Consider the following 21,409-nt stretch of genomic DNA (forward strand, 5'->3'; position numbering starts at 1 on the left):
ATATATTTCTCTAAGTATTTGACTCATATAGTGCGACAAATTTAAATATTGAACAAAAATTGTGTTTTACAAGAAGAACCTCTTTACCATGAACACCCGTTGGGACTTTGTTTCGAAGGGGGATCACGGTGAAGTTCTGTGTGCGGAAATATTCGTCAATCAAATCAAATAAATAAATAGGTGAAGATCTGTGCGAAAATTGTGAGAAGACCTGCAATTTGACGGTCCCGCGAGGTGTGCAAATGTCAGATCACCCTTATTTGGCAAGTGTGTGAATCAGGGGCCCGAAATGCGCGTCATCACTGGTGGCGTGCTGTGCTTGTGGCTTGGCGTGCTGTGGCTTGTATTGGTATTGATATGATGGGGGGTGTGCATGCGAGGTTTGTTATTCTGGGAGAGAACATTGTTTTGATATTCTTCAGTCTACTGACTCCCAATAAAATGTGATATATTGATGCCTGATATATTGATGCCTGCTATATTGATGCCCAACATATTGATGCCTATTGATATTGATACCGACATCTACCTTTATCTTTGTGTTTGAACATGACAAAGGAATGCTGGCAAACTGAGAGAAACACCAGCACTTATGTTGCAGGGGTGTACAAAGGCCAGCACTGGTACTGATACTTCATTATAATGTTGCCGACACTGTGAACCTATTGAGGTATTACGGCTTTTAATAAGTCCGTTGCATGTCATATCAGCAATTCATTTTGGCAGTAGGGGCTGGTGTGTACAGCTCATTAATGGACATGCTCAGTATAGGCTCACATTATATGGCTTTGCAAAATTGTCTTCCGTTAAAGAATTCTGAAAATCTAAAGCTGTATTAATAATGATGCACATTCTACTGTCTTCACAAATCTTGTATGCAGGCGAGCATTACTCCTGAGTAATCAATGTCATAGCCACTGCTACTTGCGTGGGATGCTGGGTGCTGAGAAAGGTGGAAAAGTATTGCTGTTGGTGTCTTGGACAGCACTTAATACTATGTTTATCATGGGCCTTGTGTGCACTGGCAGCGTCATCACTTCCTAGCAATTTGTCCATCCAACCACAACTACATGCACTTGTCATGTCTCCAGCCTTGTGCAAGATCAGTATGTTTGCAGTGTCATTTCACCACATGTAAAATTGTCCTGTTGTTGCACGTTGCACGGCCATGGAAGTGAAAGATGTGTCTGCATGTTTCTCACCTGCGTTTTCTGGATTCCCGAAGCAGGCTGACCAAGTCATGCCACTTACTGGCTGCTTTGCTGAAAATGATTTGTATATTGTATCATGTGTTTTTGGTCAGTCACATGTCATATGGGAAGCCAATGTAGGAGCGCATGCTTGACCCATCTTTTCATGCTGGAATTTATTATGAAAGCGGCATGGATTGCAGTCGAAAAACCATACTGTTGTTCATTATGGCTGCCACAGTACAGAACCGGGATAGCGCCACAGTGAAGCTATTGACCAGTGCCATTACACAGTGCACCACATTGGTTGAGTACTCTATGGCAAGTCTATGAGATAGCAGCTTATGATTTATGAATGACTGGTAAAAATTTATCTAACAATGCCAAAGGACTGTCTACGGCAAAAATGTCGTTGCACCATAATGGTTATATCAGGGTCAACTATTAATTGCATGAATGATACTCAGCAAAACAAAATTCGTAGCCCAACCTTACCATCTTTACTATAGCAATAGCAATGCTTCGACAATCAATGCATGGCAACGTTACAAATTCATTAATTTTCGCATGACACCACATTTTCAATTACAAACAATAAAGACAATGTTAAAATTTATCAATTTTGTCAGACACCCCATTCCCAGTTACAAACAATAAGGACAGTGACTACTGCACACATCACATGATATCAATCTCAGGACTACATCATTGCGCGCAACGGTGGGTCGACAATAAAGTATTGGCAAAATCCTCAACAGTGAAGGAGCAACAGCAGCAGCACAGCATATCGTGCTATAATATTAATAATCTGCCACAAAACCTGACGATCGCTACGTTGCAAATGTCAAACAGCTCACGAAAGCTTTTCTTGCGACAAGCACCAAGACAAAAAATCCACAAATAACCCACCCACTAATCCGCCCCCCGACACAGGTTCGGCGACGAGAATGGCCGGTTGGCGTCAGCTTTCGTGTGTTTCGGAGGTATTCTTTAGGTCTGGCTGCCAGATGCTGCCAGGTTTTGCTGTCGTCCCAAACCCATTTCATGACGCCATCAAACAATGACGCAATGGGGCCCATCTTAGTAAAGTTTGAAATTTTGCTACTTAGCGTCGTTTTTGAACCTTGAAAGCTTACCAGCAGTTGCAAGGAAGCATTTCCCATAATATCTGATGCCTAACTCAATATCTTCGAATGTGCAACATTCCCTTCAAGGCGCCTGTGCAGAAGAAGGAGAAGAAAGAAGAAAGAGAAGGTCTCCGGTCCAGCACGAGCGAGATCCCGTGATGTCCGACATGTCCGGATGTCCGGTCCGCCGGGATGTGTACCGCGGCGAACCGAGTGAAACTGAGTCAGGGGCCTCGGGCTCTGACGCGAAGATGGTGGCGTGTCCAACTGAGCTGGCAGTGTTTCGACCGCGGAAGGGCTTCCCCACGCACAGGCCTCGCGCGCATGTGGCGGGGTTCCGTTCTCGGGCGAGGGACGGCGCGCGCGTGAATGCGTTGTTTATTTGGCGGCCGAGCTGCCTCGTCCGCCGGCCCGCCGCTGGCGTAGCTGCCAGCCGGACCGTCGAGCTGGGCAGCTTCTGGGTTAGTGAGTGCGTCCGAGTTCCGCGTCCAACCGATTGCACATTACTATTTCCACATCTAGACAGTGATTGAGCGGAAGCATTGTCTGCAAATTTTGCGGGCGGTGGTTTGTTTGTCGGACGGGCTCTTATACCGCCTTAGGCTTCACGTCTCACCGGCTGCTATGGCTATTTCGAGACGGAGCGCGTCTATTGCGTATGTATCAGGTATTGGGTACGTGGGATGCGGTAGCGCTGTGGCCAGGACTCCATCCCAGGATGCAAATGTCCAGAGATGAGCACCCTAACCACTAACCACCATGCCACCGTCGCTCCTCTGCGGCGCGAACTACACCCGTCTCGATAAGCTCCAGACTGGTGTCGCTGGACCTCAAATTCCATGCTTTAGGAGGTTCTGAAGCGTAAAGGGAAAATGGCTCGTCAAGATTGATGAAGTGGATGGCGAAAACCAGCTCACGATTCTCCCAATTCATTCAGCTTATATATCGCAAACCAGCCCAGTGACACGCACTCGGTTCCGCCGTTCAGATGACGAATCAACAGTGCCTTAAAGTGCCGCACGTGCGTGGTGTTTTGTGTAACGTTTGGAAGGCAGTTGAATACATTCACATTCAACGTTTGATTTTTCATTTCCTTTTTGCTTTGAACCAGGAGCGCGGTTCCCTTTTCGGTTACATGGGTTTCATCCCCCGCCGTAACTTGAGTTGCAACCTGCAGATTTGTGAAAAAGTGAGCCAAATTCGGAGAGAAGCCAGTTTGTTGGCATATTATCGCGGTACAGTGTTGTATTTTTATCGCTCAGCCGACCGACCGATTTTGGTAAACCACGCCCGTTTAAAACGTACCTGATTGAAGAGATGAACTGTTTGTAGGCTGGGCCATTGAACGTGTCTCACCAGGGAGTAGTGTCCGGATTCAGCTGATGAGACAGCCCTTAGACTTTCTCTGAGAGTAAAGGCATGCAAAATTCCGAATAAGTCCCATTTGCAGGAGCGTGTGAAATAATTTACAATTGGGGGAGGGGAATCAGTGAAAAAACATCACTAACAATGTAGGTTAGCGTGCCATGAGCTAAAAATCTATATGCGCGCCTACCTGGAGCAGACATCAAATCAGTCCGCCTTACCCATCAGTCGTCAATTCCTTCCAAAAATGGGAGACATCACCAACACAAACAGCAAATAACGGGATCAAATACCGCGGAGAATTCTATCCATAGCCCACAATACCAAACAGCAGGCACCCCCGCAAGTGCTTTCCACGATTACCGTGCAGCTACTGCCGAATGACCAGCTATTTCCGATGCCACGAGCCAGGGACCGAAGTTTTGAGTTCTTTAACGCGCCTGCTGCCAAGGACGTGCTGACGCGGCAAAGTTGTTGCGCTCAAACAAAACGGTGTCTGTATCCGTGCGCAGTGGTTTAACTGGGCAACACTTTACCGCATGACGTTACACGTCGGCTGGGGCGGGCGAAATTGACTCCGGTAGCCCTCTATCGGGCAGTATCCGAACCATTAGGTGAGGGGTTGTGAGGAAGTGGGACAGTATCCCAATCCGCGGATCTCACGCACGCTCGACTTTATGAACATTGAACTTCATGAACACTGGACGCTGCGTGCATGGACTTTATGATTCTCCTATGTCCAGGGGTTTTGGACAGGGAGCTAGAATCGCTTTTGAACTAGGGTGGGAGTGAAAAATTTCATCGCAAAAAGACCGTGTGGGAGTGAAAAAAATGAATTCGTAAAAGATGGAACTTATGAGCTCGTGACTGTCCTTCAGCAAACAAAGACATCTATTTCAAGTTGGCATGGACGTAATAACAGGAACCTGACAAAACCATTTGGTTTTTTAACACCTTGGGCCATTAAAGTGAAACAGAATATATTAACGCGCGCTCGGGTGGGGGGGGGCAAATTGGCCCCCCCGAGAGCTTTTCCCGAATGGTTTCTGAACGGCGCGGCGCAGCCGTGCCAAATTTTGCATAGCTGTACAAAATTGCATAGCGGATCGTTTGACATACCAATTTTACATGCACCTTTCAAGGTCGCTGATCTATAACAGGTCAAAATCAGCCCATGGTTTCAGCGAAAGCAATTTCTAGGGAATCGTTCAATCTGATACAACAACGGAGTGTTTGACGAGGACATATATCTCTGAGATGCTTTCTTAGGCACCACAAATATCGAATGAGCAAATTACGTCGACCTAAGGTCAGATATGATGGTCAGGCCAAGGTCAAAACCAACCTGATTTATTACTGTGGGGCTTGTTGTATGGGATAGTTTCTGGTGCTCATTTCGAATTTATTGACAGCAGGAACCACATTATACACCTTCATTTGACTTCTTAGAGGTCAGAACAGGCCACTGACTTAAGATGACTCGGGTCGAACGTCTTGTTTTAGGAACATACTGCCTAGCGTAATCTTTGTCGCTTATTCAAATGCAAAACGCAGAGCAGTCTTGCATCATTTTGGGCACCACGACCTTCAAAGAGTCAAACAAGTTCGATGATCTCAAATGGTCTTGTGACATTTTGCTTAGGGACAATTGCCTAGGTTCTGGGGCGCTTTGGAGACCAACCTGGAATTTCACCTTGTTTGACCTTATTCGACCTGAAGGTCATGACCTAGGAAGCTGAAACCTTGACTTAAGCGAATTCACCTATAGGTCAAGACAATATGTACATTTAGTGTCTCTAGCTTTCTTAGTTCCCGAGATCTCAGAGGGGGGGGGGATCAAATTGACCCCCCACCCGAGCAAAGGGTGTCTAGCCGGCCAACCGGGCGCGTGTTAAAGCATAGTAATTTCATGACAGTATTATTAGCATAAAAATTTGTTTACACCAATAATTTGATGCTGCACTTTTCAATTCCCTTCCCCAGCACTTTTAAAACAAAACAAAGCAAAGGAATTCAATAACGAAATAACAACAGAAAATTCAACAAGCACAAAACACTCAAACAAAACAAAACCCTGGACTCCTACACATCAGCCCATCACCAGGTCAAACACAATAGACATACTTCTGGCTTATGTTAAGATGGGGTCAGGGAGAACAAACATTTTGTCACTGTTTCTTACAAAACACCAATGCTCATTTCCATGAAAGTAGCCTATGCCTAATCTAAAGAGGCCTCACATCATCTCATCCTGTATAACCTGTTTGTATCACAGCAGCAGTTGTGAGTTACTTATCCTTCCACAATTCCTATTGCCACTTGCTATGCACTTGACCAACTTAACCTAACTTAGAGTAGCCCATATGATGAACATCAACTCAACTCACCTATCTGTTGACAGCAGCATTTGTGATAAAAACATGATATTTAAAGCTGGTTTTTGGCTGGTTTCAACTTGCATTTTTAGCCAATTCATTTGTGTATGCTTGTTGACATCAGACTAAATTGACAGCACATAAATCAAAACACTTAAAATCACTTTGGACAACTTATTTTGATTATCATGGTTCATCTATGTCAAGGGCAGTAATGGATATTCTCCACAAAACAATCTATCTTCTCCAAGAATAACACAACTTTTAGATGACCACGCCAGTATGGCTACTTGCCTTTTCAGCTGCAGCAAATGCGTCCATTTGGGCCTGTTTATTCATATTAAATAACAAAATCTGAGATGTTGGCTTCACATGTTAAATGGAGTGGTCTGACTATTTGTTACATACCGATATTTACGTCACGTAATAAGTGCTATGCAGCTTAGAGTATCACTGTTAAAAATATTGTCCATATATACAGTACAGTCATTTGCCGGTCAGCAAACCATGACAGCTATAGAAAACATGTGGTTAAAACAGCCATAAGGGACCACTTTAGGATATTTGGGCCAAATAACCAAGAATATAGAACAAAATAAGCCCGTTGTATGCCTTGTGGCATCATAATTTGTCTACTGACAAAACTCGACAGATTAAAACGGAAAATGGCTAACTCTGGTTACCAATCGCGTGTTGAAAGCAGGTAAGGTAAGCAATTACTTGGTCCACAGGAGACTAACTGGCTTCTTCCTGCTCCCCCCCCCAAAAAAAACAAAGTCAGTACCTTTTGTATGGTCTGCTGGCAGACAGTCATCCCACTCCCCGCTTCCCTCCCCCCCCCCCCCGAAATATCAATATAAATCATGGCTACCAACCTACGACATTAAAATGCGAAACAAGTAAGATGTGTGCATGACGAACACCTCCAGAGGGCAGAATTTCGCCATCAAACACTTCTGCATTAGCTGCGTCAGGTCTGTCCAAGGGTCTGTATGGCAGCATTTGGATAGCTTGCCAGGTAGCCTGGCGAGTCAGACGCTCGAAAGGCTTGGATTTATCATTATTGAGCACCGCCATGAACCAAGAAAACGGTTAACCGAAAGTGTAAGAGGGCAAAAATGGCGGTTAAAGTAAGTTCCGTGCTTCAAATTGTCTCCTTCATTCCCTGTGAATTGTTCACGCTTGGGTGCATATCAAACATGTTTGGGCGGCTGGCGAATTAATCCAATTTATGTATGAAATACGTACAAGTTTTCAGTTGGAGCATCTTGCATAGAAGTTGGTCAAAATTTTAAACAGCAGATGGTACCTTTAAAGACAATCGAAAAGGAGGGAAGAATAAAGTGGCATCACACTGGTATGATACAAAGAAAAACAAAAGTGACTAAATAAATATAAAAACTGGTATTTTTCTCGCAAAATTTTGTTATCAGCTGATTTGACTCAAAATCGGTTAATGTAAGCGTTCAAATGGTGATATTCATTTTGTAAGCTTAATTCAGAAGACATTTCTGGAATTTTTCACTCCTGCATTTTGGGAATGATGCAACTTAGTGGTCAAGTTTCCTCGGGAAAAAAGAAATACATGCAGTAAAATTATCTACCAGGCCTTGCTGGTGTTTCCGCCAGGCTCTGCTTTCGTGGTGTGGTGGTGAGACCAAAAAAATAGGGGATGCGTGAAAACCTTGCATTTAGCACACAGCTGCAGATTGTGATGCATTTTGTACAAAAGAACTTAATGCGTGCAAGCAGCTGAGGTCGCTGGCGTTCTTGGGCTTGGAGGTACCTGGCGCCCTTGCTCTGTGCATACATAGACATGATTCAGATGTAGGTGAGGCAGGACATGGCCATAGGTGTCCAGGTTCTGCGGAGCCTCGTTTACGCTCGGTCGTTTCAAGTGAGTTCGGTTTTGGATGTGTTGATGATGTGTTGATGTGTTGTTGTCGACAATGAAGTATTATATAAAGTAGTTTTCATCTTTCGGTCGTCGGCCTTATCCACCCAGTTCATTCTGGCCGATATGGTTTGAATCTGTGCAACCACCAACAACACCATTTCAAGAAAAGGCAGATAATTTCCCCATATGGTGGAAAAAAGACCGTATCATTTCTGGACAAGACATCATTTCAGTGAGCCAATGCCGAATTACTAATAGAGTCCTTCATATGCATAGGCGGACTCTTTACGTTTCGGTCGCCAGCATCATCTGATCAGATTTGCACACCACCACGGCCTACGAAGCAAATCCAGCACACGTTGAGGCCGATGCAGTGCCTAGTCGCCTGCCAGCATGAAAAAACGTTATTTTGCAGCTATAGGCGTATACATCCCATGAAGCGTGCTTTTCTGACAGATGAAGGACAATGGTTGCACATGGCAAAGCAGAGGAATTACAATATCCTATGGAAATGTACCTGTGGCTCCTATGCCGAGAAGGTTCGAGTGCAACGGCATGCCAACTTTCTGACAATGTAGAGCATGAAACTTATGGAATTTGATGGAAAGAGTCGCCAACAATATGACTAGGGGCACCCTCCCTCTCTGAAGCGTTCCTCCGTGTATGTTACGGGCGCCAGCGGGAGACCATTTATCACATTTGCAGCAAAACTCCAACTTACCCTACGGCCGCCTGCTTTGAAATCTCCATTTGCACAGCATGACATAACTTTGCTGCATTTGGAAATTACTGCAAAGTGCTCCAAATCATTCCTGAACATAATGCCACTACCGTGACCTGAGCTGTGGGGTCCATTTTAAAAATAGGGGCATGGGTGGGGGCTGCGATTTACATTGATTGGGGCCCCTTGAGTCAACTAGCGGCCCACTGTGTCGGCCAGGGACTCGCCTTGACGTACAGTGAAACACCGTCCTATGGTATATGCATGAAGTCGCAGACACGCATTGTTGCAGGCTCGCATGCGGTTAGGTATTGCACCGGCCTAAATACGAGCTGTCGTTTTGTGTCTTATAAGCCGTGGCACTCCCTGGCAACAATCGGCCGAGGCTAAAATGTTGCTATTGCACTGACCACGATGCTCGAATATCGCATCAGCACATGTCTCATGATATCTGCATATAGCCGCATACACAGCTTGTTTCAGTCTCGCATACGGTTAAATATTGCGCCGGTTTTAATGCATGTTGTTACGATGTGCCCGGTAGGTCGTGGTGCTCCCTGAACGCGACCTGCTAGTGATGGAATGTTTCAGTTGCCCTATTAAACAAAAATGGTTTCCTGTTATGATCGCACCGATAAAAACTACACTGCAGCGTCTGATATGGGCAGACCATGCTGACGGCCGATGCGCAAATAGCTGTGTTTTAAGCCTACCACCAGCCCTATTGGTAACTCTCGTTCTTTTGTGTGTTTGTAGGGATGTGTACCACTTTTTCGCGTGTCATATGCGATCGTTGGGCTTGATTTTTCAAGAAAACATACCTTTCACGGTATATACATTTAGCCGCATCCACACCGTGTTTCACGCTCGAAGGCTCGTGTGGGTATTGCGTAGGCCTTAATGCACGCTCTGGCTAGGTGCCCCGGAGGCCGCGGTACTGTCCGTGGAAAGCTAACCGGGGCTAGGATATTTCAAATGTCGTTTAAACAGCTTTAGAATTGTGTCCACCAGCCGTTTCACCAATGGAAACTATACTGACACGTTTGAAATTGACAAATAATACTGGCGGCCGAAGCGTCAAGGGTCCGCCCGTACCTATCACCGACCCTATTGTTAACTCTGCTTTTCTGGTGCGCTCGTTGGGTTGTATGCTGCTTTTCCGCGTGTCGTATGTGACCGTTGACTTTATTTTTTAGGTAAACGTACCTTTCATGGCACATACATTTAGCCGCATGCACACCGTTTTTCACCCTCGAAGGCGTGTGGGTATTGCGTAGGCCTTAGTGCACGCTCTGGCTATGTGCCCAATAGGCCGCGGTACTGCCGGTGAAAAATTAACCGGGGCTGGAATATTTCAGATGCCCTTTAAGCAGCTTTAGAATGATGTCCACCAGTTGTTGCACCGATGGAAACTATATTGACACGTTTGAAATTGATAAATGCTTCTGGTGGCCGAAACGCAGTTTGCTTTACGCCTATCATTATATTGGTCACATCATATCATATTGGTAAATCCGAGTGGGCACACCCGAATGAAACGTTGTTCAGGAAGGATGGGTCGACCGTCTCCATGATGCTAGCGAAATGTTATGCATAGTATTAAAACAGCCTTGCTAGTGAAATCATCGATTTAAACCATACTAGCACGTTTGAAATGGACAGCCAACGGTAGCGGCCGAAACGTAAAGAGTCCGGTTACGTCTATCAACGACCACTAGTGGACTCGTTACGCTTCGGTCGCTACCATTGTCTGTCCATTTTAAACGAGCTGGCATGGTTTAAACCGATGATATCACTAGCAAGGTTGTTTTAATACCATGCATACAATTTATCTATCAGCATGGAGACAGTGAGCCCGTCCTTCCTGAACAAAATGTCATTCGGGTGTGCCCACTCTGAGTTACCAAAATAGCCGATGATAGGCGTAAAGAAAACTCTTAACGTTTCGGCCGCCAGTATCATTTGTCCATTTCAAACGTGTCAATGTAGTTTCCATCGGTGCAGCGACTGGGGACATCATTCTTAAGCTGTTTATACGGCATCTGAAATATTCTAGCCCTGGTTAGCTTTTCACGGGCAGCACCACGGCCTATTGGGCACATAGCCAGGGCGTGCGTTAAGGTCTATGCGATACCCATACGCCTTCGAGCGTGAAACACGGTGTGCATGCGGCTAAATGTATACACCATGAAAGTTATGTTTACCTGCAAAAATCAAATCCAAAGGTCACATATGACACGCGGAAAAGTGGGCACAAAATGACCACTGCAGTCGACGCGCCCGAAAACTCCAATGAACAACAACAACGCGCGGAAAAGCAAGTACACATCCCAACAAACACAAGAGAACAAGAGTCATCAATCGGGCTGGTAATAGGCTTAAAACACAGGTATTTACGCATCGGCCGTCAGCATGGTCGGTCCATATCAAACGCTGCAGTTTAGTTTTTATCGGTACGATCATAACCGGAAACCATTTTTGTTTAGAAGGGCGATTGAAATATTCCAGCATTAGCAGGTCGCGCTCGGGGAGCACCACGACCTACTGGGCACATCGTAACAACGCGCATTTAAAGCCGACGCAATATGTAACCGTATGCGAGACTGAAACAAGCTGTGTATGCGGCTATGTGCAGGTACCGTGAGACATGTGCTGATGTGAGATTTGAGCATCGTGGTCAGGGCAATAACAACATTCTAGCTTCAACCGATTATTGCTAGAGAATGCCACGGCTTATAAGACACAAAACGACAGCGTGTATTTGGACCGGTGCAATACCTAACCGCATGCGAGTCTGCAGCAATGCGTGTCTGCGGCTTTACGCATATACCATGAAAAGGTGTATCACTGTGCGTCAAGGCGAGTCCCTGGCCGACACAGCAGGCCGCTAGTTGACTTAAGGGGCCCAAATCAATGTAAATCGCAGGCCCCAGCCATGTCCCTATTTGAAAATAGATCCCACGGCCCAGGCCACGTTAGTGGCATGATGCTCAGGGATCATTTGAGCACCTTGCAGTAGTTTCTAAATGCAGCAAAGCTATGTCATGCAGTGCAAATGGAGATTTCAAAGCAGGCGGCCGTAAGGTAAGTTGAAGAGCTTTGCTGCAAAAATGAGAAATGGAACACCCTGCAGTCGTTTCCAAACGCAGCAAAGCAATATCACGCATCGAAATTGGAAAGTTCGTAGCAGACGGCCGGAAGGTAATTTGAAGAGTTGGGCTGCAAATCTAATACAAGATCTGGCGTTGGCACCCGAAACATAGAATGAGGTACGTGTAAGAAAGTGAGCGTGCTTGTAGTCTTATTGTAGTCGATTCTTCCCATCCATTGCCGCAAGGCTAATGCTCCACATTCTCATAAAGTGTCTAATGGTGGGGCGCCATGAAAATCACGGAACCTGTGCTTCAGGTCTAGGAAAGACTATTGCCGTCTGAGTCGTGTCAAGATGGTGTCCGCCAGTGGTTGCACCGAATGACACCATTTTGGAATGTTTGTTAGAGGCAGATGATGCCGGTAGCCGAAAACATTGAGTCAGTTCATGCCTTTTTCCGGCTCCATTGGCAACTCAGTGTGGACATGCCTGAATGCGGTTTGTTCATGGATCACTTGGACCTTCTTGCAGTAGTTGCTTGAGGAAGCCTGCTGGGAAAGGTGGTTTTCCGCCATTATCAGGCTCCCTAGTGATCCGAAACGAAGGCCATAACTCATGTCACGTGATGTCATGAGCAGTAGGTAAAGCGCAGCTCATTTTTTGCTTATTTGTTTTTTAAATGGCATCACCATAAGAATATAAACCACGAGTACGTAGGTAGATGCTCGTACACCGTAACAGTCCCCTAGAACGTCGTGATCAGCGGTAAAACACAGCCGTAGAACGTGTCTCACTGGAAGTTTTCGACTGATAATTGATCCATTCGTCCCAGTGACGTCATCACCAGGATGCAGGACACGTGTTATTACGAGTACCTGCTTGGTTTTCAAGTTATCATCATAAGTAGCTTGTGAATCCTTGTGATGTCGTAAGAAGTAAAATAAGTATAATCTTTACATGTCTACCAGTAACGTCATGAGGAGCACAAAACTTGTCATTGGAATGATTTACCCGGCCTGGCAGCGACGTTTCGTCAGCTGGGTAGCCGGTCCTCATTACAGACCTAAACCGATGCTCTCCCCTCTGCTAAGCATTGTCTGCCGAGAGGTAAAGAACATTGGCAAAATCATCAAGGACACAGCAGCAACAGCAACAGCACAGCATATCGTGCTTTGATATTAATGATCTGCCACAGATGCTGGCGATCGCTACGTTGCGAATGTCAAACAGCTCACCAAGGCATTTCTTACGGCCATGGTTTCCGGACGGCGCGGCACAGCCGCGCCGAATTTTGCATAGCTGTAGACAATTGAATATCAGATCGTTTGACATAAAAAATTGGATTTACATTATAAGGTCGCTGACCTATGGGAGGTCAAAGTCAGGCCATGTTTTCAGCGAAGGCAATATCTAAGGAATCCTTCAATCTGATCCAATAACGGAATGTTAGACGAAGCCATACAAAGCTAAGATGTTTTCTTAAGCAACACAACAGTTGAATGAACAAATTAAATCGACCGAAGTTTAGGTATGAAGGTCACACGAAGGTCAAAATCAACCAGTTCTATTACTCTAAGGTTGGCTGTATGACATAGTTTCTGGTGCTCATTTCGAGTTTATTGACGGCAGGAAACGCATTATACATCTTCCGTGGACATCACAGAGTTCAGAATAGGTCGTTGACCTAAAATGACCAAGGTCAACGTCTTGTTTTAGGAACAGACTGCCTAGCGTAATCTTTGTCGCTTAGTCAAATGTAAAACTCAAGGTAATCTTGTATGATTTTTGTCACCTTGACCTTCAAAAGGTCAAACAAGGTCGCTGACTTTAAATGAGAATGTGACTTTTTGCTTCGAAATGATTGCCTACGTTCTGGGGGCACTTTGGAGACCAACCTGGAACTTGACTTTTTTGACCTTTTTGACCCAAAGGTCATTAACTAGGAATCTGAAAATTTGACCTAAGTGAGTTCACGTACGGGTCAACACACCCTGTAGATTTGGTGTCTCTAGCTTTCTTAGTTCCCGAGATCTCAGGGGGTCAAATTGGCCCCCCATCCGAGCGAAGGTCATCTAGCCAACCACCCGGGCGCGTGTTAAAATACGCAACAAATACGTGTATATGCCGATGAATTCCAGTTAACAGGCATCACGCAAAGCACATCATTTACTTACACAAGATATTTCAAGTAAACAGGCATCCCGCATAACGCATGATTTACTCACACAAGCGATTTTAAGTAAACAGGCATCACGCATGGCGCATCATTTTTACATGCAAACAATTCCAGTAAACAGATATCGTGTATCAAGCGTCAGGCAATACTGATACATAAAAGCGATTTTAAGCTAACATGCATCACACATCAGAACATGTACAATGTGCATGTCTTCCCCCACCCATTTTAGTGTGAACATCTGTTTGCGCACGTGTCAATGCGTGTAATAAATATATGAAGAGTGTGACGGGAGCACTACGTGAATACACCCCCGGGTGCACGCAATATCACAGGCGCAACGTAAGTGAAGTTGCATGAAGCCTGGGCTAGTAAGGTCGGTTTTCAACGTGCAACAGCGGTCACCACCGATGGCAATGCGGGTCATCCGCATTGTTATCATTACTCTTGCTGCGTCCTGAATCCTTGCGGCAACCCGGTGATCCGGGGCGGGCTACACGCACCACACATAAATGGGTTTAAGTGGGTTAGAGAGCTTCCTTGAGCCACCGTCTAAGCGCCCATCACACACCCCTTATAGACGGGGGGGGGGGGGAGCTTGCAGTCTGGCCCAAATTCCGAAACAGTGGACTTAACATAAACAACGAGTACTTCGGGATACTATTTGTAAAAATGAACATTCTGCTGATTGTGCTACGCATAGGCACCTTATGTACCAACAGTAAACACATTGTTCCGCCCTATTTGGACCAGTGTTCGGTTGGGCTAATTACATTTCGAGGGCTTAGAGCAGCGTTGAGGTGCTAGTCATTACTAAGGGAGGGTTCAACCCCTCGAAAATGTAAGCAGAATTGAATTCACTCTGCCCTTCTTTTTTATAAAGGCGTTGCCGAAATATTAACTCATGCATATCTCCATTCTCCCGTTTTTCTCCGATGGATAAGGCTGTTAGTACTGTTTTATCTATTTGCATTATGTTGGTCGCCGATGCACGTAAGAACTTACGAAACATGAAACATTATGATGGAGTTGATTATATATATATATATATATATATATATATATATATATATATATATATATTATATATTATATATATATATATATATATATATATATATGATAGAGTTGATGGAAACAGTGAAAGGACACTGTGCCAGGCAGGGTCCTAATTGCCGAACGGTGTGCCCTCCAACCCGACTCCAGCCATGGGCCCGTTCAGCCAAGCTAGCGCTATGTGCGACTTATCAGACCATTGGTGCGACTGCGCTCAGGTATTTTGTTGTGCCCATGACGGTTCTTGCGTAGATCCGGGGCCAGTGGCGTGGGTCAGAAGGCGTCCCGCGCTAGGGAAGGGACCTGTGTCATGTGATGCGTCGCTCCAAGGGTCTCCAGATCGATCAGGGGACCCCGCTCCGATATCGGCAGAATGGTAGCCGGAAGACATCCGGCGCTGGAATGGAATACTTCGTTAACCCTTGACCGGAGACAAAAATGTGCCCCCCCCCCCCACACACTTTTCTATTCACCGGGTCACTTGCCCCCCCGGTATAAGTAAGAGGTCTTATTTGTGTTGAATAGACCCATGTTCATTATTTTCCAGAATTGGCAAGTAAAACAAATTGCATCAAAACGTTTTGCACTCGTGCGCTCGAAATTCCAGGAGCAAGAACAGTGATGGTCGGGGCTGAAGCCTGTGGAAAACTGACCAGCGTTTCCCATTGCTAGCAACACCAGGCGGCGGGCGTGGCGCGCGACAACAACCGCCGTGAAAAATGCCTCCGAAGGTCTTTGAAAATCAAGTCGTACATCTTAAAATTAGGCGGAGCTTGTCGTTTTTGTAATTTTAGAAATCTTGCAGCATACATAAACGTCCCAAATGCGTTCTAAATGTTCCAGTAATTGTCCTAAAGCGTTCGTCCTTCAGATGCGTCACCATTTTTGTTCGCCCGTTGTACATTGCTTAGCGTTAACACCGCCGGGCATCGAGGTACTGCGCTACGTATTTTTTCACCAATTAATTTTGGCCGAAAGTTGGATATTTCCAGATAAACACAGGCTGCAATATTGATGCAATCCTCGATTCATTTTTATTTATAAACTACGCTTACTGGGCCTCAATATCTTTTCAGAACCCAAATCAAAATTCTGACAAATCTTCTGAGCTTCATCGACTTAGAATGTCTACTGAATCATAGTAAAATAAAGTGTGCCGAAAGTTTACGCCATGCAGTCGTTTAGCGCTTGATATCTTCAGTTCATGAGCTCCAAACTTCCAACAGATTTGGCTTCTTGGTCACTTTTATTTCAGTTTAAAAAAAGCAGAAAAAGATATAATAAAACAAAGAAACCCGTGCCTCTTGCTAACAAGAAGGCCATATCCGGCGATTTTTTGTGGCTTTGCATCCCCAGGGTGTACTTTGTCAACCCTGTGCCCCCCCCCCCCCCCCTCTGCCAAGGCCCTGGTCGTGCCTCCGGCCCCTGATGTCGTTCATCGTCAGATCTATCAAAATAGTCCGTACGTTCCCCCGCGGAAGTGGTTTTGTTTTTCTTGATGATGCACCTATTCGTCTTTTTAGGTTTGAGAATATGGTGACATGAGACCAAAGCACCAAGTACTGCCAACGCGTTACGAGAAATAAGCACATGATGACGGCGCAAAATCGTTTCCAGGGTGAAATGTACGGGGTGGACATGCCATGGGTTTCATCTTTGTTGATCCTGATATTTATGCATTTAAGACTAGGCTACAAATGAGATATCTACAATACAGCTGACAGGAAAAAGGCAGCTTTGCATTTTTTGGTAGACGTCATTCATTTTTTTCTATTTTACCACCACCGTTAAACTCTTCAAAAACTTATGCACTATGAGTGTTTTGCATAACAGGATTCATTTGTCATTCCTTCAGTCCTTGCTGCATCGACTTGGTAGCTGGTGGTAACTTCCGCCATTTTCTCTTGAAGCTAGTCATATTTCAATACTACACTATTTATTAACACCCAATATATCGTCGCTTAAATGCGACCCGTGATCAATACTGCGTCAGTTCGCCTCCTTGGCTGTAAAAGTCATTGTACGTTGGATTTTCCAGCATATATTCAAATCTGCTGAAATTTGGGTGCGAACATATCAAATGTGAGCGTTTCACAAGCTACGTTATTTTGGCACTCTTTTCATCTCGCCCCCGGAGGTTTACCCGGGACGTCGATAGAGAACCTACTTGCGAGGTTGGCCCCGGACCCCTTTACGGACAAAACTTGCAAGACTGATATCACCTCCCTCGTCCCGCCACGCACAGGGCTTCCTAGTGGCATCGGTTTACACGAATAAAAAGATATCCTCTTCACATAGTAGTAATGCTCTTTTCACACGGATTGCGTATAGTCATAGTTATGAAACATTTAGCCATGTGGACCAGTTCGGACGAGACAGACGCGTGGTGGCACCTGTCAGGACCGGGCCGACAGGCTGGCATGTAAGTAGCACCACCGTGGTGGTCCTAGTTAGGAATGCGCGCTGAATCATCTTTTATCAAGGACTGGACACACTTGGGCTGGACACTTACGGACTTTTAAAGGACTGTCAAGGATCTATTTCAAGGACTGTCCGCCCTGGGAAATCCCGGCGCCCACAAAACTTTTTGGCGTGCTTATTCTGCGGCTTTGGTGGTGGTACCTAGCCGGTTCGTTTGGGTATCCGGAGTCTTGCTGCGTGACGTCAAGTCCGCCTGCCGCCCCTACCAAGCAGCCGGTACCGGCTTGTTTTATGGCGCCGGGCTAATTCCTGAGTCAACGTGTTCCTTGCAGACGGTGTAAAGACGGTCATGATATCATCTGCAGCTAGGCAGCTTGGCAACACAGATATATCGGCTTGCAGCTTTGCCATATACGTCTTCTGGTCTCCGATGCAGGGTAGGATGGTGACGTAAACCGAGCACCAGGCGCCATTGCTCACGGGTGTGCCGAAGAGACAGATGGAGGCGATGGCGACCAAATCTTAGACTGAAAGTCATTCTACGACGCTGAACATCTAAATTCACCACAACGCGGACGGATCCTTTGGATCCTTTCGACCCCCGACCTGTCTTGTCACCGGATAGAAGGGCCTCTTGGATCCGCTCGACCCCCCCCCCCCCCCTCCGACGTGTCCTGTCACACCGATCAGCCTGGGCGTCGCCCGGCTACAGCACTACCGCCCCGCCTGCTGCCCCCGCCACACACCCTGCCCCGCCGCGCCGTCGCCGCCGGCCGCTGAAGTCAGCTCCATACGTCAGCCCGGCTCAGCCAGGGGCGTAGTCGTGGTCGCGGCATATTTGGCGCGCTATGACGGTGGTGCGGCGCGGCCGCGTGGGCCGGCGCATTCTGGGGAGGGGACGGAACTCAGGGCTGCACCTCTGCAAAGAAGGCGGTGGTCAGCACCAGAACAGCAGCCTGGGACAGCTGCTCGTGTCCTGCCCACACACCAGCATATTTCGCGGGTTGGGTACACCCATAAATACCCGTATGAAATGGGTAACAGGAAGGGTGAGGTGTAGATTTTGGTAAAATTACGTGTGTGGTTGAGACGTTTACCAAATGCATGGTAAAAATTTCAGGTAATACTGCACGATGTCACTGCTTTTGATTCTTCTATTTGTCGTACTCACACTGCTTTTGCTACTATCAATGCAGAATAGTTAATTTGAATCTAAACGTTTTTGGTCCACTTAAATAATTGGAAGAAAATAATGGAGGCTTAAAAACCAATGATCAACACAGTCCCATGGTAAGTGGGGAGTAGGAAAAAGGATATATTTCTTGAGAAAACAGACATGGCGTTCAGTCGGATGATTAAAAACGTAACCTCAAAAGTAGCGACCACAGGACGATGGTGATGGGATCTCCGTCGCCAGTAATGCCTTGACGCGCAAACAGCTGACTAAAAAGCACTAAACCGATTAGGTTTCGCAATACAGATAATTTCGGAAACATAGGTTTTGTTCTAGTCACATTTTGGTAGCTAGCACCCGACTAAAGCACATTTCAGATGATTAACACTCGCTTTGAAAACATTTTGTACGAATAACAAAGTGCCTTGCCGCAAATCGGCATTCGACCAAAGAGCAAAGACAGCTAATATTCGAATGAAGACCATTTTGGGAAATCGGTATTGGGCAAGACGGCATTTGAACTTCTTGATATTTCATGAAGTTGACGCCTCGGCAAACAGACTTGTCGGCTAATTGCCTTTTGAATTTCATCCTTTTACCTTATTGACACGTGACAAAAAGACACGTCGACAAAAAAACATTCGGTTGCATGCTTTCAACAAAAATATTTTAAAATGTTCAATGTATTTCCGTTATTTGTCCGGTTGACGGCGGTGACATTACACAGTCCGCTTCAGTGACTACACTTCGTGACTCAAGTGTTTGTATGTGTCTGGATGGCAGTGGTGAAGTTTGAATGTTTCAGCGATTCTAAATGAAACATCTGAGCGTGGCACGGCATTCGCGCTGATGAACCTCGCTCATGGTCATTTTGCACCCGCTTCCTACGGCCTGTATTTCAACCTAATACGTCTGGATGAAAAGGCACCTCTATCACAACAGCAGTGCAGCACAGTGGGAGCCATTCGCGCTGATGAACCTCGCTCATGGTCATTTTGCACCCGCTTCCTACGGCCTGTATTTCAACCTAATACGTCTGGATGAAAAGGCACCTCTATCACAACAGCAGTGCAGCACAGTGGGAGCAGTGGCCGGGAGCCATGAGCGTGGTCCACACACTCGCTTGTCACTGACCGCAGCCATGTGCGACAACCAACTCCGGATGTCGTAGAAAGTAGGTCAAGAAAGTAGGTCGTAGATCAAGCGCCGGGTGGAACTTGGACGCCCTCCGTAGCGTGACAGTGATTCTTATATGCAAAAAGAAAGGAAGGAGTGAAACAGCATTTCAGTGACCCTAGCAGAAAGAATAGACCAAACTGCGTCCATTTTCAACGACTTGTTTGAGCCCGTTCTTGCATCAAAGTGATAAGGTGTCCGCACCAGATATTGGCTACATCTGAGTGCAAAGGACAAACTCGCGATCGCGGATGTGATGTGATGTGGAGTGTGATCGTGGATCGTGACGCCACAGATGACCGGTCGCTTTCCATATTTTTCCATTGCAGATTTCCTGGACAATGTGAGCGTGGTTACACGTCAATATGGTGTGTAGTAATGTACCCCAATGTTATTGAAGTCGGTGAGTAAATGCTGTATGCACCTATTTCATTCATTATACTTCAGTCAGAAAAATACAAGCACAACAGCTTCTATGCAGATGGTCGCGATATCGTTGGTATATTGACGTCGCCAATCCGATATGTTTGTGGATATGTTGTGGATCAGGTAGGTGCATACATGCGTCCAAAATAGAACTGGCAGCCCGCTTATGACCGTGCTCCTCAATTGGTTATAACACAGGAGCTGTTGCAAGATGGCACGATTTTCAAATATAATAGCTCGATAGCAGTACTCTCAAACTTCCAAATATAGCATTTCTCCCTGCCGCAGCATTACAGCGAAATCAATCAAACATAACGCTGCAAAACTCGCAATATTCCCGTCTTCCGTAGCAGTGTGATGGGAAAATATGATGGAAAAGTATCGTTGATTGTTTTTTTTTTCACGGGGCATCTGCCAGACAGTTTGTAGCACACAACGCCATTTTCCCTTTCTAGCTTGGTACGCTAAACATCTGATCTGAGTGTTTGGCATTCTGCGAAGTCGGGTCACATAGTTGCAACCCGTCTTCAAAAGATATGCGCAGCGGAAATGCAATACTTTTTCCTCCACTTCGGCGTGTGGGATAATCTATAGTATGGAGTGCGCCTGTAGCATATATTTTCGTCTCGTGTTTCTCAGGGTAGACGAATGTTGTGGTTTTTGTCGTTCGGGAATTGGCATATATATATATATATATATATATATATATATATATATATATATATATGCCAGATCATATCAAGGCTTAACTTCCTGCTATCGTTTGCGCGCCTATTAGTATGGTGTTTATTCACTGTGTACTTGTATCATTGCCAGTTGCAGCTCCCAAGATTCCTTCGATCATCTTCAAAAACGCAAATTTCGTTCCGTGCACTGGCAGCTGCTTAAAGCAAACAGCCGTTTATCGTTGCCACTTTAAAGACAGCGTCCGCTCGCAGCCCCCTCCCCGCTCTCGCCGGAGTTGGCCGGCAGAGGTGCTGATGCAGTGGTCTCCGCTGGCGAGCTCTGCTGGCGGGCGGCCGCCGCCACTGTCAGTGCCGCCGCTCGCTCGCGCGGAGTCGGCTCCTGGCGTCGACAGACCCCGAGCATCATGCGGGCCGGCTGGGTGGCGGTAGTGCTCTGCCTTGTGCAGGCGGCCGCCGGCAGGCGCATCCCCTGGTGGAGCATCAAGATCGCGCAGGAGCAGGGGTGAGCTCTCACCTAACACCAGCCGG

The 21,409-nt window shown here is 46.1% G+C and overlaps 1 protein-coding gene across 1 annotated transcript in view; it reads left to right on the forward strand.

Moving 5' to 3' along the window:
* The first annotated feature begins 21,223 nt into the window (after positions 1 to 21,223).
* The window catches only part of LOC119107305 (transforming growth factor-beta-induced protein ig-h3), an 18,900-nt gene continuing 18,714 nt past the window's right edge, over positions 21,224 to 21,409 (forward strand). Inside the window, exon 1 of the mRNA XM_037230729.1 lies at positions 21,224 to 21,383. Coding sequence (XP_037086624.1) covers positions 21,286 to 21,383 — 98 coding nt within the window. The 5' untranslated portion in view covers positions 21,224 to 21,285. The remainder of the gene's footprint in view (positions 21,384 to 21,409) is intronic.

This window comes from Pollicipes pollicipes, unplaced genomic scaffold (genome assembly GCF_011947565.3).
Source record: "Pollicipes pollicipes isolate AB1234 unplaced genomic scaffold, Ppol_2.1 Scaffold_6686;HRSCAF=7923_pilon_pilon_pilon, whole genome shotgun sequence".
Lineage (NCBI taxonomy): Eukaryota > Metazoa > Arthropoda > Thecostraca > Pollicipedomorpha > Pollicipedidae > Pollicipes > Pollicipes pollicipes.